Raw genomic sequence first — 17,499 nt, forward strand, 5'->3', positions numbered from 1 at the left:
TTGAAATACCACAGCAGGTTTTTAATATGCTTTTATGTAGGTCCAAATGCACATTCAGCATGCTCATGAGAAAAGGACTATGATATAGCAGCACCATCCAGATGCAGAAGAGACATCATAAAGATTCGCAAAACAATGAACAGCAGTGTTTAAGACACGCCAGAAATACAAAGCATTTCATCTTTTCAGGCTTGAAAAAAAATATTTGCCCAAATTAGTGCCTATTGCAGCTTATAATTGAATCACATTTTAAGAAATATTCAAAACGCGCCTACTGCATCTTATACCTGAATCACATTTTGAGAAGTATTCAAAATGTGCTCCATTAATAACTGTGAGCAGCAATTATAAGATTAGTGCGGAGGCACTTCAGCACCACAATTTAACTCATTATAAGCACCATCTTCCCCAAGGCGCCTTTGCTGTGGATGATGTCTTTGTGAGCCTCTGCCGCCTTCTCCATTGGATATTCAGGGCCTACTACTGGTTTCAGCCAGCCAGCTTCTATACCGGCAAGAATCGATGCTGCACATTCACGCAGTTCATCCTAAACAAAGAAAATAACACCGAGCATTAAAAGGAAAATATTTATCTGTCCTCCAGCAATCAAATTTATTGTTTTACATTACATGGGGGGGGGAGAAAGAGAGAGAATGAGAATATATGTAGACTGGGTTCCAGAGTACTGCAACCACAATTTAGATCATGCAACAGAGATTCCCCAATGTCTCCTTTCCACTGAAGCCTTGCAAGCCCCATGAAAACCTGTTCCTAAGGACTGGGGAAAGACTTGGATGTGGTGCCTCCCCGCCCCATCACAAACCATTCTAGACGCTTCCCCGATCCTTAACAGTGACTTCATGTGGGGCACAGCAGTCTGCAGATGCGAGGAGGGGACAGGAAACCCCCATTGCACAAGTGAAGCCACAGTACTTTTTAAAAACCTTCTTTATAGCTCGATATATGGAGGAAAGCAAATACAAGACACACGGAACTCAAAGTAGCAAGGCTAACTCCTGAAAGATTAATGCTATGGGAGAATATTGTTTCACTGGCCAGTCCAAAGCTTCTGAACAGATAGCAACTGGCTTCTGAGAGCTTATGTAAAGTTCCCCAGACTGGGAAATGATGATTGTGCATAGGAACTGTAGGACAAGGATTAAAGAAACTTCATAATTTTTTGAGAAAATAATCCAAAACTATGTTACAGAAAAAGTATGCTGGCTCACTGAAATTAATTATGCAAAAATATTGCATGATGATGATGATGATTTGTACCTTAGATGCAGAGAATAAAGAAAGTCCTCTGATGCTTGATCCTTTCAGCATAGTATCCCTAGGGTTTATCTCAATGGGACCACGACTACCTACAATCTGTCACAAAAGTGATGGAGAGAATGAGATGCTGAAAGTTTAGTTTTACCACAAGATTCTCATTAATGAGGTGAAGCGCATTCTTACCATCACTCTTCCTCCACTTGACAGCAGTTGCAAATCACTGGCAAGGTTGACATCGGCCAACATCTCTATTATCACATCTATGCCTTGTGCACCAGCAATTTCCTACACAATAATGAAGCCGCTCAGTATAAAAAAAATCATTGCAAATTTTGTAATTCACAAGCTATTATTTATATCCTGTTTTTTAAAAACATTAAGATACACACAAAGTAGTTCACAAGCATTATATAACTATACAACAACAAAACAATGATACAGTATAGATCATAAGCAGCAAACCAAATTCAAAGCAGAGAACAGCAGATGGAGGATTATAGGCAGGTATTTAAAACATGCTGAAATAGAAAGGTTTCAGGAACTGTCCGAAGACTAAAACAGAATGGGCCCTGGCAGATGTCGGAGGGGAGGCTATTCCACAATTAAAGGACCACCACTGAAAAGTTTCCATCTTGAGGACTCCCCCCCCCTGTAATTCACATCTGGGCAGGATTGAAAGAAGAGACTATGACTATTAACTAGCATGGAAGTGTGTATATGTTACAATACTGATACTATGCCAATGTTTTAACTTTACTGCAGGAGCCCAGGAGCAGATCAGCCTAGACCTGTTTGTCAGCTAGAGAAGGAGCAGCTGCAAAGACCTTGCTCCTTCCTCCCCCTCCCCCTCCCTAACAATATTTGGTGGTGGTTCTGTTATTTATGTCATTTATAGACCACTAACAAACAGATCTCAAAGCAGTTTACATCAGAAAATCCTGGCATGTAGATATAAAATTTCAAGAATTTAAGAAAAAAGAAATGTTAAGTACATAGATATACAATGCAATGCAATATCTATATGTAACAATAATCATATCAATACAAAATTCTAAGAACGATGTGTGTGTGTGTGAATCACTTATTAAACATAAATCAAGCTCTTAAAAACATTCTACCCACATAACCACTGTCACAATCTCTCATCTTCATCAATCATTGCACTTCACCTAGGTTTTTCTTTTTCTTTCTTTTATTTAAATTACACATCCTTTCATCAATCCTTACACGTAACCGCCAATAATAATAAAACACTCGAATAATAACAGCAATCATAATAGCAGCCAACAAACTTACTGACATCTGCTTTGTAGTCAACAATTCTTGAATGGTAAGTTGAAATCAGGAGCCCCACAAAAGAAAGTTTGGGTTCTTCATTATTGTGTTAATATATTTTACACTGTTCATTAACGATTCCTGGGTTTTGTGATGGCCAGGTGAACTGTGATGTTTGAGTACGTGATAAAGCAGTGTATTGGCTGTGCTTTGGTATGGCCTTGTTCTTTCTCCTATTCCACTTATTGTTAAGGATATGGTCTCATTGTTCCAACTGCCAATTGCCCTGGAACTGCAGAGGTGAAGGAAAGAACACTCTGAGCTCCTGTTACTGGCCAGACTAACATGCTGGGTAAGTTTGCAGCAATACATGCCTATAAAACCTTTAAAAATTTTATAGCTCAAAAAGAGAGAGAGAGAGAGACAGTTGGGAGAATCATGTAAAGTCAGGTGTATGGATACCGGTTATTGCACTTTGTATACCCAGGTGAAGGATACACATGGAGCCGTTGTTGTTGTTATCATCATCATCATCAACAACAACAAATATCCCCCCCTTCATCCCAGAAGGAGCCCAGGGCAGTGTACATACTGTCATGATTGTACAGGCTGGATCTAATGGAGCTCTGTGAATTTTTCTTTGTGTAAATCTTCACTAGTATTCCAGTTCCTACTTCCAAGTCCATGCTCTAAATTACCTTAATCTGAGCCAAGTAGTCCTCCTTCCTGTGATTAAATACTTTGTGGGCTCCATTTTTCAAAACTAGGTTCATTCCTTCTTCAGTTCCAGCTGTTCCAAAGACTTTCAGTCCATATGCTCTTGCAATCTGGCATGTTGCTATTCCAACCTTGATTTTTTTTTTCAAGTGATGCATACAGGACAAAGAAGTTTCCAACAGGGACATGTTAGAATAGCAAATTGAAATATTTCCTTATACTATTATTGACAACAATTGTTTTAAGGACAGACTTTCAACAACAGTTCAGCAGCAGATGACCCTTAATAATTTTTACTAACAGTTTGCTATAGCCCTCAGTGTTTTACATGTGAACCATTACTTGATAAACCATACAAAAACAATATACTGTTTTTCTTAGCAGTGGGGCATACAACTTCACTGAAACAAAATCTAGGAACTGAATAATTAAGCCAACCCATAGTACATACTTATATTTCTCCTTTACAGAGATGATAAAATCTATCAGCTCAATTGCCACTATAATACAACCATGAATTTTCAAATTTCCAAAGCAACAACTACAAGCAACTTCTCAGTAATGCCACACCAAGGTGCAGTTGGGAACCACACATTCAAATTTTGCATGGGAGGAACTTTTCTAAGGGTTTTGTGTGTTTTAATGGCTAATAATCTGGCACTGGGCAACCATCTTGTTGTGCAACCCAATGTCCATTACAGGAGTGCCACAAGAAAACAAACACCTCAGAAAACCCTAAGAGGATACTGAAAAGGCCTTTCATTCAAACTCAAAACTAAACAAAATAAACAACTAAGGCTGGACAGCTAGTCTATGAATGGGCTAAGTCCCATGTAACTGCTCAAAAGAAATAACTGCATTTGGAAGAACAGAGGAACAACTATTATCTGCGGCAACCAGAAAGAAAGAGCTATCTTTTCCAGTACTAGATTCTCACAGGTCTTTCATGACAAAAAGAGGCAACGTAAAGATACTTTGCATTTTCAAGATTTTTCTCTATGGCCTTAGGGTTAAAAACCTAAGCAAGGTCTCAGAAGCCCAGAAAGCCAGATTTGAATTTGCTAATAGTAAAAAAAACCTTGCAGTTTAAGAACATACCTATAGCCAACAGGTATTTCTATCAAACTTTAAAAAGCAGAGAAATTGGGCAGCTATAGTGAATGTACCAGGGGAGCAGGAGACCTGACCTCCTCTCTGAGATATTGTACTGTCCTACAAATTTGTAGAAATGCAAACACAGTTTGGGTTGGTCTTTCACTGTCCAATCCACTTCCTGTGTAGCTTGGAAGAATTTGGTAACATGTGCCTTTGAGCACATGGTGAGTGATGGCAATACCTGCAATCAACACTACATCTCCAAAGATGGAGAATTACATATTTTGTGTTTTGTTGGTGTTCTTCTTACTTTGCTTATTTCCTGTGGTACTACTGTTTCTACAGAGAATCTAACCTAGAAAATTGTATTTCTCTCATTATTCATCCTAGAAATCTGTGTCAAATTTATTTTTTATTCATGTCAAAGCCTTTTTATTCATCAGTGTCATATGATGGGAAGACAGCCTTTTGTGTTTCAAACTGGAGGTTATGTTCTATTTCTATTCTGGATGCATTAACAGTGGAACCTGAAATTGCAGTTTGATGTAAAATCAGACTGATTACGTTGCTAGCTGACTCTAGCTGTTGGAAAAAACAAAATTGGCCTGCCCAAGATGCATGTGTTCAGCCTGCTATGCTTACACCACTCCACTTAAGGAAAGGTGGACATGGTCAATTAAAACATAGAGCACACCTATGATTTTGCTATAATATATTTCACCTCCCACTGTTTTATCTTGTGCGAACTGCGACACTCCTCATGTCCATTGGAAACTATTCTGCAGAATAGTCAGTGTCATTATTCCATGATTGTTTTTGGATATTTTTTTAGTGCTGCAAAGTGTTGCTGTACTTCACATATTCACAGAAACAATAGAAAATGATTTACTATAGGAAACCTCACTTAAAATTGCAAAGTAAATCAAACATATTTAACATGACTATATGAACTCTATCAACTGTCTTAATATTGTGCTTTCTCTCTGCTAAAACAAGATCAGCACAGCACATGCCTTGTTTCTGTTATTTGGGCTGATTGCAGGTGTTGTCACTTTATGCTCAGAGGCATGTTACCACATGCTCAGAGGCACATATTACCAAATTCTTCCAAGATACACAGGAAGTGGATTGGACAGTGAAAGACCAACCCAAATTGTGTTCGCATTTTTACAAATTTGTAGGGCAGTACAATATCTCAGAGAGGAGGTCAGGTCTCCAGCTCCCCTGGTCATTCACTACAGCTGCCCAATTTCCCTGCTTTTTAAAGTTTGATAGAAATACCTGTTGGCTGTAAGTACATTCTTAAACTGCAAGGGTTTTTTTTTGCCTATTACTGAATTTCTCTGCTTTTTAATCTTGGAGATAAGAAATGGGATCCTGTGCAAGTTTGCTGAGAATGGATTGATCATTTGCATGCTTACTGAGGTCAGTGGGATTTACTCCCCTGCAATCATGCTTAGGATAGATGAAACTAACTACAGGCGATGGGGAGGGGAGGGGAGGAAGAGAACGGGCAGGGGTAGGAGAGGAGGAGGGAGGGGAGAAAGGGCAGAGGGGAGAAGGAAGATGGGAGCAGGTAGGAAGGGGAGGATGGCAGGTTTGACCATTTGCATGTTTATTGAGTTCAGTGGGATTTACTCCCATGCAATCATGCTCAGGATAGGTAAAACTGACCATGGAGAAGGAGGGAGGGCTGGAGTGGGCAGTGGAGGAGGAAGAAGCAAGAGGGGAGGGGAGGAAGAAGAGAGGGGAGAGGAGTAGGAGAAAGGCAGATCTGATCATTTGTAGGCTTATTGCATTCAATGGGATTTACTCCCATGCAATCATGGTTAGGATAGATAAAAACGACTATGGGGGAGAGGGGAGGAGAGAATTGGAAGGGGATGGGGGAGGGGGTAAAGGAAGGGGAGGGAAGGGGAAAGAAGAAGGGGATAGGAGGAAGGAGGAGGGGAGGACAAGTTTGATAATTTGCATGCTTTTTGAGTTCAATGGGATTTCCTCTTCTCCCAGGCATTTTAGCACGTGTTTTTAAATTGGTTTTTAAAAAAAATTAATTGTGTTTTTAAATTGTTTTTGTGTTTTAAAATTTGTATATTTGTTTTTAATGTTTTTAATTGCTGTAAACCGCCCAGAGAGCTTTGGCTATGGGGTGGTATATAAATGTAATAAATAAATAAATTTACTCCTGCGCAACCATGCTTAGAATAGGTGAAAATGACCTGGGGGAGGGGCAGGGAAGAGAGGATGAAGGCCGGGAGGGGAGGGGGAGGGAGGAAGAGGGTGGGGAGGAGATTGAGTGGGTGGACACTGGGCAGAGGGGAAGCCCCTTTCCTTTCCAAACGGAATACATTGTGAACAGTATCACTGTTTTTCAGTGTTTCCCCCACCTTTTTATTTTAGAGCAGGCACATGTAGTCTTCCACCCAAATTTAAACAAAAGCTGTCGCTGGCCACATCCACACCAGACCATTATTTCACTTCAGACAGTCATGGCTTCTCCCAAAGAATCCTGGAAAAAGTTGTTAGTGAAGGGAGCTGGGAGTTGTTAGGGGATGCCCTGTTCCCCTCACAGAGCTTCAGTCACAGCGGCTGACTGTTAAACCACTCTGGCCATTGGAACTCTGTCAGGGGAATAGAAGTCTCCTCCTCCGTGCCTGAGGACTGGAAAGTGGCAAATGTAACGCCAATCTTCAAAAAGGGATCCAGAGGGGATCCCGGAAATTACAGGCCAGTTAGCTTAACTTCTGTCCCTGGAAAACTGGTAGAAAGTATTATTAAAGCTAGATTAACTAAGCACATAGAAGAACAAGCCTTGCTGAAGCAGAGCCAGCATGGCTTCTGCAAGGGAAAGTTCTGTCTCAGTAACCTATTAGAATTCTTTGAGAGTGTCAACAAGCATATAGATAGAGGTGATCCAGTGGACATAGTGTACTTAGACTTTCAAAAAGCGTTTGACAAGGTACCTCACCAAAGGCTTCTGAGGAAGCTTAGCAGTCATGGAATAAGAGGAGAGGTCCTCTTGTGGATAAGAAATTGGTTAAGAAGCAGAAAGCAGAGAGTAGGAATAAACGGACAGTTCTCCCAATGGAGGGCTGTAGAAAGTGGAGTCCCTCAAGGATCGGTATTGGGACCTGTACTTTTCAACTTGTTCATTAATGACCTAGAATTAGGAGTGAGCAGTGAGGTGGCCAAGTTTGCTGACGACACTAAATTCTTCAGGGTTGTTAAAACAAAAAGGGATTGCAAAGAGCTCCAAAAAGACCTCTCCAAACTGAGTGAATGGGCAGAAAAATGGCAGATGCAATTCAATATAAACAAGTGTAAAATTATGCATATTGGAGCAAAAAATCTGAATTTCACATATACGCTCATGGGGTCTGAACTGGCGGTGACCGACCAGGAGAGAGACCTCGGGGTTGTAGTGGACAGCATGATGAAAATGTCGACCCAGTGTGCGGCAGCTGTGAAAAAGGCAAATTCCATGCTAGCAATAATTAGGAAAGGTATTGAAAATAAAACAGCCGAGATCATAATGCCATTGTATAAATCTATGGTGCGGCCGCATTTGGAATACTGTGTACAGTTCTGGTCGCCTCATCTCAAAAAGGATATTATAGAGTTGGAAAAGGTTCAGAAGAGGGCAACCAGAATGATCAAGGGGATGGAGCGACTCCCTTACGAGGAAAGGTTGCAGCATTTGGGGCTTTTTAGTTTAGAGAAAAGGCGGGTCAGAGGAGACATGATAGAAGTGTATAAAATTATGCATGGCATCGAGAAAGTGGATAGAGAAAAGTTCTTCTCCCTCTCTCATAATACTAGAACTCGTGGACATTCAAAGAAGCTGAATGTTGGAAGATTCAGGACAGACAAAAGGAAGTACTTCTTTACTCAGCGCATAGTTAAACTATGGAATTTGCTCCCACAAGATGCAGTAATGGCTACCAGCTTGGATGGCTTTAAAAGAAGATTAGACAAATTCATGGAGGACAGGGCTATCAATGGCTACTAGCCATGATGGCTGTGCTCTGCCAGCCTAGTCAGAGGCAGCATGCTTCTGAAAACCAGTTGCCAGAAGCCTCAGGAGGGGAGAGTGTTCTTGCACTCGGGTCCTGCTTGCGGGCTTCCCCCAGGCACCTGGTTGGCCACTGTGAGAACAGGATGCTGGACTAGATGGGCCACTGGCCTGATCCAGCAGGCTCTTCTTATGTTCTTATGTCTCCTCTCAACACCTTTCACTAAGCCATGACTGTCTAAAGTGAAATAAAAGTCTGGCGTGGGTGTAGCCCCGATTAGCCAAGCCAACCCAAGCAGCTGTGAGTCTGGCTTTTAGAACAGTGACAGTTCGTTCTTACTGAGCATGCCAGACATTATCATTGAATTCAGTGCTAAATTTCTTAAATTAATTAAAGATCTGAAATGCCATTTTTTGACTTTTAAACTGCAGAAGATGAAGGTCAGAGTATGGGGCAAGGTCAGTAAGAGGATTACAGGCACTCTGTGAACATGGCTGATTTTTAATGAATTGCAACAAATTATGAGAACACTGACAGAAAAAAGTCTAACAGTGGTCTGGGGTTTTTTCCTCTCTTTTTACACTTTGAATTGTAGATTCTCTCTGACTGTTTTGTGTATCGCCATGAAAATTTAGAGGGTTGTTAACCAAACGTTTCTGAGTTCAGGACTATACGTTTTGTAAGGTTTTGTTTTGAAATGAGCTTATGGGAAGCATCGGAATGGCATGGGCGGTATTTTCAATGTAACACTGCGGAATGCAACAAATCCATGCTGACTATAGTATACAGCCACTCTCTTCACTTTATAATTTCACACAAAACCCATTGAGGCATTTTCTTCCACACAATTCAACTGGGTTGCAAGTGCCCTGCACAAACCCCACCCCAAAACCATCCACATGTTGGAAGGAAGGTTTGAAGGGAGGAGGCCTGCTGAACAGATGTTGGGTGTCCCTGTTAGATAGAACCCTGAGCGCATAGGATTCCAGCTCATGGAGACAACCTACACACATTTGGCAGGCTTGCGCCCTTCAGATCTTCCCCCAACACCTGGAACAGTATGGAATGGAGCTGGAACAGGACACAACAGTGGGGTAACACACGTGGCTCCACTTTCTCTCTTCACACAGCCTGAATCACATGGAGATTAACACCAGAATAGGGTTTGTACATGATGCTCACATACAAAGACTAGGATCAACCATCCTTACTACGCATTACATTTTTACCTCAGGCAATTTCAAGGGAGTATCACCAGAAGAATTCTGACAAAGTTTTTAACATTCCTGTGTCACATGCATCAGAAATGCAGTGTGATTAAAAGAGACCATCAAGCCCACTGAGATTGCATGACACTGTTTACCACATTAAAGCATTCCAGCCAGAGTTAGAGCTCTTACAACCATAAGGAAGGGATAGGGAACCTGCAGCCCTACAGATTTTGCCAGACAACAACTCCTATCATCTCTGACCATTGACCATGCTAGCTAGGGCTGATGGGAGATGGAGTCCAACAACATATGAAGGGTCACAGGTTCTCCATCCCTGGCATAAGGTGATTTTTCATGACACTTACTCCTCCACTTGCTCCATGGACTAGCACAGTTTCTCCTGCTTTAGCAGATCCTCTGAAAAAAACATGGAAGGAGTTTTCAATGTGATAACTGTTTGAATTGCATTTATACAAAAACGTGTATCCCGCTTTTCCCCTCCAAAAAGGAGTTGCGACAATTGGTTAACAAAGTAAAAAACCCAAGTGCGTTCCATGTTATGCAGCCAACAGTGTAGCTGTTGTGTAGATCTTAAATAAATAAATCAGACAACATGCAGGGCTCTTGGCAACTGGATTTTTAAATTGGAAACAGTCCCAGAACACACTGGATTTTTAGAATCTATTTCATGGAAAGAACAGTGTTTATGTGATTGTCACCACACATCTATATTATACTTATTATTAGGATTTCTCACCCACCCTTCACCATGAGGTCCCAGGGCAGGTTACAACAATATTAAAATACAATATTAGAATCAATTACAACAATTTACCATCAGAAGAATACAATGGGCCCTATATGGTGTCAACAGCCAAGGTAAAGAGTTGCATCTTCAATATGTACTGGAATGACACTAGATGTGGGGAGGAATTCCATAATTTAGGGGCTACCACAAAGAAAGCCCTCTCCTGAGCTTCCATTCCCCACACATCCAAGAATGGTGGAACTACCAAAAGGGGCCATTCTGCTATTGCAGTACCCAAAGCATCTGTAAGGAAGGAGATGGTCTTTCAGATATTTGTGGCCTAAGTAACTTAGGGCTTTAAATACCAATGTTAGCACACTGAATTGGACCTAAAAATAAATCGGGTCACTCACATTACTTACTTACTTACATACATACATACATACATACATACATACATTCTTTCTATCTCGCCCTTCTACCCTATAATAGGGCACTCAGGGCGGCTTACAAAAATAAAATCAAACATGTACATGATAAAATTGTAAGCAGTAAAATCACAAAAACATTTAAAATAAATTCAAAAAATAAAATACAGTTCAAATACATAAAATACAATACACACACACACACACATATATATATATACAGGGATTGGTACTAAAAGGACTACAAAGGTAAAATTTAACGTAGAAGGCATAAAATCAGTGTCAGGTTCTACCTTCGGTCCCTCCCAAAGGCTCTCCAGAACAAGATCGTTTTCAGAAGTCTCTGGAAAACCAACAGGGAGGGAGCAGAGCAAACGTCTTGGGGTAGAGTATTCCAAAGCTTGGGGGCCACAGCTGAAAAAGCTCTTTTCCGCGTGCCTGTCAGTCTAACATCTTTCACTCCAGGCACGCAGAGGAGACCAGAGGCAGATAATCTTAAATCCCAGGCAGGTACATATGGGTGTAAGCGGTCCCTCAGGTACATTGGTCCAAGGCCGTTTAGGGCTTTAAAGGTCAGAACCAGCACTTTGAATTGGGCCTGGAAACAAATTGGGAGCCAGTAGAGTTGATAAAGCACAGGGGTGATATGCTCCCTGTGCCGTGCTCCAGTTAACATTCTGGCTGCTGCATTTTAAACCAACTGCAATTTCCGAACCGTTTTCAAAGGCAGCCCCACATAGAGTGCGTTACAGTAATCAAGCCTTGATGTCACCAATGCATGTGTCACTGTGGCCAAGTCAACTGTCTCCAGGAACGGAGGTAGACCAGTTTGAGTTAGCCAAAAGCAGTCCTGGCTACCGCAGCCACCTGATATTCAAGCAGCAGGGCAGGAGCCAGGAGGACTCCCAAACTGCGGACCTGCTCCTTCAAGGGGAGTGCAACTCCATCCAGAACAGGTTGCAACCCCATCCCTGCTGCAGTTTTTCCTTGACCAGCAGTACTTCCATCTTGTCTGGATTAAGTTTCAGTTTGTTAGTCCACATCCAGCCCTTCACAGCCTCCAGGCACCGGTTTAGAATGAGCACTCCCTCCCTGAGATCAGGTGGTAGGGAGAGACAGAGCTGAGTGTCTTCAGCATATTGATAACATTGTACTCCAGATCTCCTGATGACCTCTCCCAGCGGTTTCATATAAATGTTAAAGAGCATGGGAGACAGAATGGAACCTTGCAGTACCCCACAGGCCAATGGCCAGGGGGTCGAGCAGTAGTCTCCCAGCACCACTTTCTGGGTCCTGTCTGTCAGGTAGGACTGGAGCCACCATAAAACAGTGCCTCCCAATCCCATCCCAGCTAGACGGTCCAGAAGGATACCACGGTTGATTGTATCAAAGGCCACCAAGAGGTCCAGCAACACCAAAAGGGATGCACTCCCCCTGTCTGATGCCCGGCGTAGGTCATCAAGCAGGGCGACTAAGGCAGTCTCTGTCCCATGGCCAGGCCTGAAGCCTGATTGAAAAGGGCCTAGGTAGTCCGATTCATCCAGGAAAACTTGGAGCTGAGCAGCCACTACCCTCTCAATCACCTTGCCCAGAAAGGGGAGATTAGAGACTGGGAGGAAGTTGTTAGGATCCGCAGGGTCTAACGAAGGCTTTTTTAACAAAGGTCTTATCACAGCTTCCTTCAACAATGTTGGCATAGAACCTTCTCTTAGGGAGGTGTTAATTAAATTTGCCAACCAGTTAGCCACTCCCCTTCTGGCAGATATGATTAACCAGGATGGGCAAGGGAACAAATAGTGGCCCTCAATTCTCCCAGAATCCTGTCCACATCCTCAGGCTTTACAAGCTGAAAAGTATCCATAGAAAAATGACAAGAGGAAGCTTTGGGGACATCTGGCACAACTGTAGTTAATGAGGAGTCCAAGTCAGTCCGAATGCAAGCATTTTTATCTGCAAAGTGCCTCGCAAACATGTCACAGCGAGTGACTGAGGGCTCAGTGTCTAATGTAGGGCCAGAGCCCCACAGACCCTGGACCACCCATTAAAGCATTGCCACATGACACTGAGCAGACACAATGGTGGCAGAGAGTGCCCTTTCTTCGCTGCCATCACTGCCACATGATAGGCTCGAAAATGGGCTCTAGCCTGTGTTCGATCGGAAGCCGACTGTGTTTTTCTCCATCGTCGCTCTAGCCGTCATCCCTGTCGTTTCATCAGGCCCAAGGTTTGAGTAAACCAAGGTGTATTATGGGCCTTCCCTGGTAGGAGAGGGCACTTTGGAGCAATAGTGTCCACCGTCTGGGTCACCTCTGTATTCCAGAGATTGACAATGGCTTCGGCAGTATCGCCACCCATGCTGGGAATATCCCCCAGAGCATTCAGGAAGCCTTCTGGATCCATGAGTCTCCCGGGGCAGACCATCTTAATCGGCCCTTCACCCCTGCGAAGGTTACCGGGGACACAAAGTCTAAACCTTGTCAGGTGGTGATCTGTCCATGACAACGGAGTCACTAAGAACCCTCCAACCTCAGATCACCTTCCTCCTGTCCCGAACACAACACAAGATCAAGTGTGTGTCCTGCCACATGCATTGGTCCAGATGATATTAGAGACAGCCCCATGGTTGTCATGGCAGTCATGAAGTCCTGAGCTGGACCTGTGAGTCTAACCTCAGCATGTATGTTGAAGTCACCCAGGACAAAAAAACTGGGGAACCTCAACACCAATGCCGAGACCAGCTCCACCAGTTCAGGCAGGAAGACTGTTGGGCAGCGGGGTGGACGGTACACCAACAGAATCCCCACTCTGTCTCCCTGACCCAACGCCAGGCACACACACTCAAGCTGGAGGTGTTAGGGACAGGGTACCTGACAGGGGAGATAGATTCCCTGCAGACAATTGCAACCCCACCTCCCCGTCCCCTGGATCTAGGCTGCTGGAGTGCCACAAAACCTGGTGGGCAGAGCTGGGAGAAACCTACTCTGCCTTGGTCATTTAGTCAGGTTTCGGTAATACAAGCAAAGTAATACAAGCAAGAATACAAGCGCATTCATCCAGGATTAAGTCCTGAATTAAAGTGGTTTTATTAGTCACTGACCTTGAATTCATCAGCAGGACAGTAATATCCAGGGTGTTCCCAGCATAGCTACCAGTGTGCCGAGGGTTGGAAGGGGGACCAGAAGGGATGCAAGCATGAAGATATCCCTTCCCCTGTAATGGCCAGTCTGCCTCCCACTGCTATTAGGTCCCCTGCCCAATATTACCTCTATGGCGGGCCCCCGACTACTCTTACCCCAGCACGTTAAAAGAAACCTGACACTGGGGGCAGGGGAAGCCTTGGCTAGAGGTGGCTCTTATAAAAGGGAACTCTCTTCCCCACCCTCAAGCAGTTGCCTTCTCCCTTGTTAGCCCAACTGTCTTCGGCTGGCACCAAGCCCTTGCAGGGAGAAGCAGCTGACACCCGAGGAAGGCTGCAGATGGAGTTTTGCAGGAGGCCACAGCAGCAAGGTGTAGGTCCTGCTGGGCGTCTCTCACCTTCCTCCATGTTAAAATGGGGTTATAAGAGTTCTAAATGGAACCCTGGCCAGTAACCTGTCTGCTACATTTTGTAGCAGTTGAAGTTTCTGATTCACCATGAAGGGAAGCCCCACATAATCGCATTGCAATAATCTAATCTATAAATTGCCAGAGTATGGAGTACAGTGGCGAAGTCACTGCATTAAATAGTTACAGTATGACTACTGAATAATCCTGTCAATGAAGCAATGAGAAACATACACAGCAGTCCTAAAACACAAATCAGTTGAAACTGTATATCAAATAGTGTGATGACGTGAGCAACCTAATGCAGGCTCTGAAGTTCCACGACATTGTTACAAAACAGCCAAAGCACATGTGATCATAACCCCGTTAGAAGCACTGCCGTCAGAACAAGCTTGCATTAAAGTCACAAGCAGACACTTGCCAAGATTATTTTTTTAATGCTGTTACTCTCTCACACAAGTATCCCCTTTTTTCTTAGGCTCAAAACAAAAAGTGTATGTGTGTCAAAATGCCCACAAATTTGGTGCACTAATGAACATGGAATAGGCCTAAACACGCAACACAGAAAAGCCCCAAGGACAGGGGAAAAAGAAAAAAGGGCTTTTTTGCTCAAAAACCATTTTAGGATGTGGTATCTTACTTTTGAAAGAGAGCATGGTATGCAGTAAAATATGGAATTCCAGTTGCTGCACCTTGCTTGAAGTCGAGTTTATCAGACAAGGAAAAGACGGTGTCAACCGATGCAATTGTATATTCAGCATAACCGCCAGAAATGGTACCAAGGGTAAAAACCCTGTCTCCTTTCTGGTAGGAGAGAACAAATGCACAAGGTGTAACTTTGTGCCCAAGTGGTTTCTGTATAGTGTGTAAAAATAAAGGGATTTCCACAAGAGTTGAATCAAACCTGGTTACGTAGGTGAAGTACCCATGACAAGAAAGCAAAAGCATTACGCTAATTTGTACTTTAAAAAAAAAAGGTCAGACAGTTCTTTCAATACTAAGATAATGATCCATCAATGCACAACTATTCAGAATTTACCATATAGTGGAAGTTATAAGAAACATTTCAGGCAGCTTCTAGTGTCTGAAAAATACTTAATAATGCTACTTGTTTCACAAGACAGGTACTTAAAACCTTAACTGTACAGTAGGGCCCCGCTTCCCGGCGCTCCGCTTCCTGGCGTTCCGTTAATGCGACGGCTTTCCTCCCCTCTTTAAAAGCCGCTTTTGGTGCTTTTGCGGCAATTTGGCACGACGCGCCCCATTAAAGTCAATGGGGTTCCGCCTTATGGCGATTTCCACTTTACGGCGGGGGTGTTGGTGTTTGCTCTGGCAGACATACACTGGCGTACCCGACCGTAGTCACTCCCTTGCTTTGCACCTTGCCAAGAATAATGCAACTCACGTGTAGACATATACAGTCTTTTATCAGTAGAATAACATAAAGCAGTTCCAGCATCGAATACACAAGTTACACAGTCCGTCTTTCTTCTCTTTACTTCCCCACACAAAAACACATCCTTTTCTTTTCCTGTCTTTATAGCCCATCACGGTCATTTAGTCATTAGGTGATTTAGGGTCTGCACCTGCATCGCCTGAGGGTTTTGATTTAACTCTTTACTGTCAGTTAACCCTTTCATGGCTGGTTTTCCTTCTTTGTGAAATGTACATGCTAACAGGGGATCCGGAACAGAACCCACCGTATAAGCGGGGCCCTACTGTAGTCACCAAAAACTCAAATAAGGAAAACGCGCCCAGGATCTTCAGAACGTAATACATCTGGAGGACATACACAGAAGTTTACTTGTGAGTGCCTACTTCAGAGCAAGAATATGTGTGTGTTCATGTTGTAAATTTTTGTTGTTGTTGCTGCTGTTGTTCAGAGAAAGGGAGAACCTCTCCGAACAGCTTTTAAAATTCTATCAAGTGATTATAGCTTTTCAAGCAGAAATCTTTAGAAAGTGCCAGAAAGCTGGTAGTATTGCATCAGAGGTAGCAAAATGAACAATCAGTTTACAATCCAACACTTCGAAAGCAGGAGGTACTTGTACCTGAAATAGTTGAAGTGCCCAAGACTATATATTAGAACCCAATTAGTCAATGTAATTGACAGAGAATGTAGGCCAAAGGGCACCAACAAACCAAATTTTACACAAAAATGTGTAGGCAGGAGAGCAGAAATTCAGTAGGACAGGACTGACATGAATTGTATCCAAGACACAGAAACCATGAAGAGATCTTATTTAGCTACTGAGACTGAAATGATATTGTGTAAAAGATAGCAAATGAACAACCAGTTAGAAAACCAAATACCTTGAAAGCAGTTACATGTTCCCCAACACCTTGTACTATCCCAGCCACATCTGTACCAGGTATGTAAGGTAAGGCTGGTTTCTTAGCATGAGTCCCAGAACGAATGTAGGTTTCCACTGGGTTAATGCCACATGCATGAACTTTAATGAGAACCTGCAAAAGAAAATGGTATTTGTTGAACAATTAAGACTAAGGGCAATCAGGTACTTTTATTTGTATGCTTAGTTTTTTTTGGTTTTAATTTAAAATATTTTCAAAATACAAGCAGCGTAAACCACTTACTAGGTATTGTAACTCAAACCTTTTTACGTCAGGCAAACAAATGTTCGTGTTTTTAATACCACATTTTCTTTTTTATGCTGTGTTTTACTCTGCATTGCTTAGATTTTAAAAAAGCATTAAGCGGTCTAGCATTTTAAATAAATCAATAAATCCACACAGCTCTTCTGCTTCCAATACTTTCATGCAATAGAAACACAGCATATTGTATTACAGGTCTGATTGATGAAGTGCCAAGGCGGCATAGTATTCTCCAAATAAATAATGTCCCTTTCTAATGAAAGCCTAAAAATAATGAGCTGTTCAATATAAAACTTATTCTCATGAATAGCAAAACAAAGATACACAAACACTTCGGAGTGAACCTGTACAACTCTCTGTATAGATACCATAAGAGTCTTAGAGCTCTGGCGTTTCTTAGCTGCCCAATATCATCTAGCTTTCACTTTTCCTCAAGGATATCTCTTGATTAGCTTCTAAGTCAGGGGTATCAAGACATCTAACAGACCCTCTTAAAAACATATGCCACATTCTGGTGAACTTATATAGACTTGCAACAAAGTGTTTTAACATTTTTGCCTTTCACAGAAGTCTAAACA

General features: G+C 42.5%; 1 protein-coding gene across 3 annotated transcripts in view; it reads right to left on the minus strand.

Annotated features, from left to right (window-relative positions):
* Window positions 1-17,499, minus strand: part of CRYZ (crystallin zeta) — a 26,007-nt gene continuing 8,508 nt past the window's right edge. For all 3 annotated transcript variants that reach the window (XM_061633436.1, XM_061633437.1, XM_061633434.1), the window contains exons 3-9: window positions 16,622-16,774; window positions 14,949-15,112; window positions 9,955-10,006; window positions 3,252-3,401; window positions 1,462-1,563; window positions 1,279-1,374; window positions 1-547 (exon numbers count right to left, since the gene is read on the minus strand). In XM_061633436.1, coding sequence (XP_061489420.1) covers window positions 383-547; window positions 1,279-1,374; window positions 1,462-1,563; window positions 3,252-3,401; window positions 9,955-10,006; window positions 14,949-15,112; window positions 16,622-16,774 — 882 coding nt within the window. In that variant the 3' untranslated portion in view covers window positions 1-382. The remainder of the gene's footprint in view (window positions 548-1,278; window positions 1,375-1,461; window positions 1,564-3,251; window positions 3,402-9,954; window positions 10,007-14,948; window positions 15,113-16,621; window positions 16,775-17,499) is intronic.

The sequence above is a fragment of the Rhineura floridana genome, chromosome 6, assembly GCF_030035675.1.
Source record: "Rhineura floridana isolate rRhiFlo1 chromosome 6, rRhiFlo1.hap2, whole genome shotgun sequence".
Taxonomy (NCBI): Eukaryota; Metazoa; Chordata; class Lepidosauria; order Squamata; family Rhineuridae; genus Rhineura; species Rhineura floridana.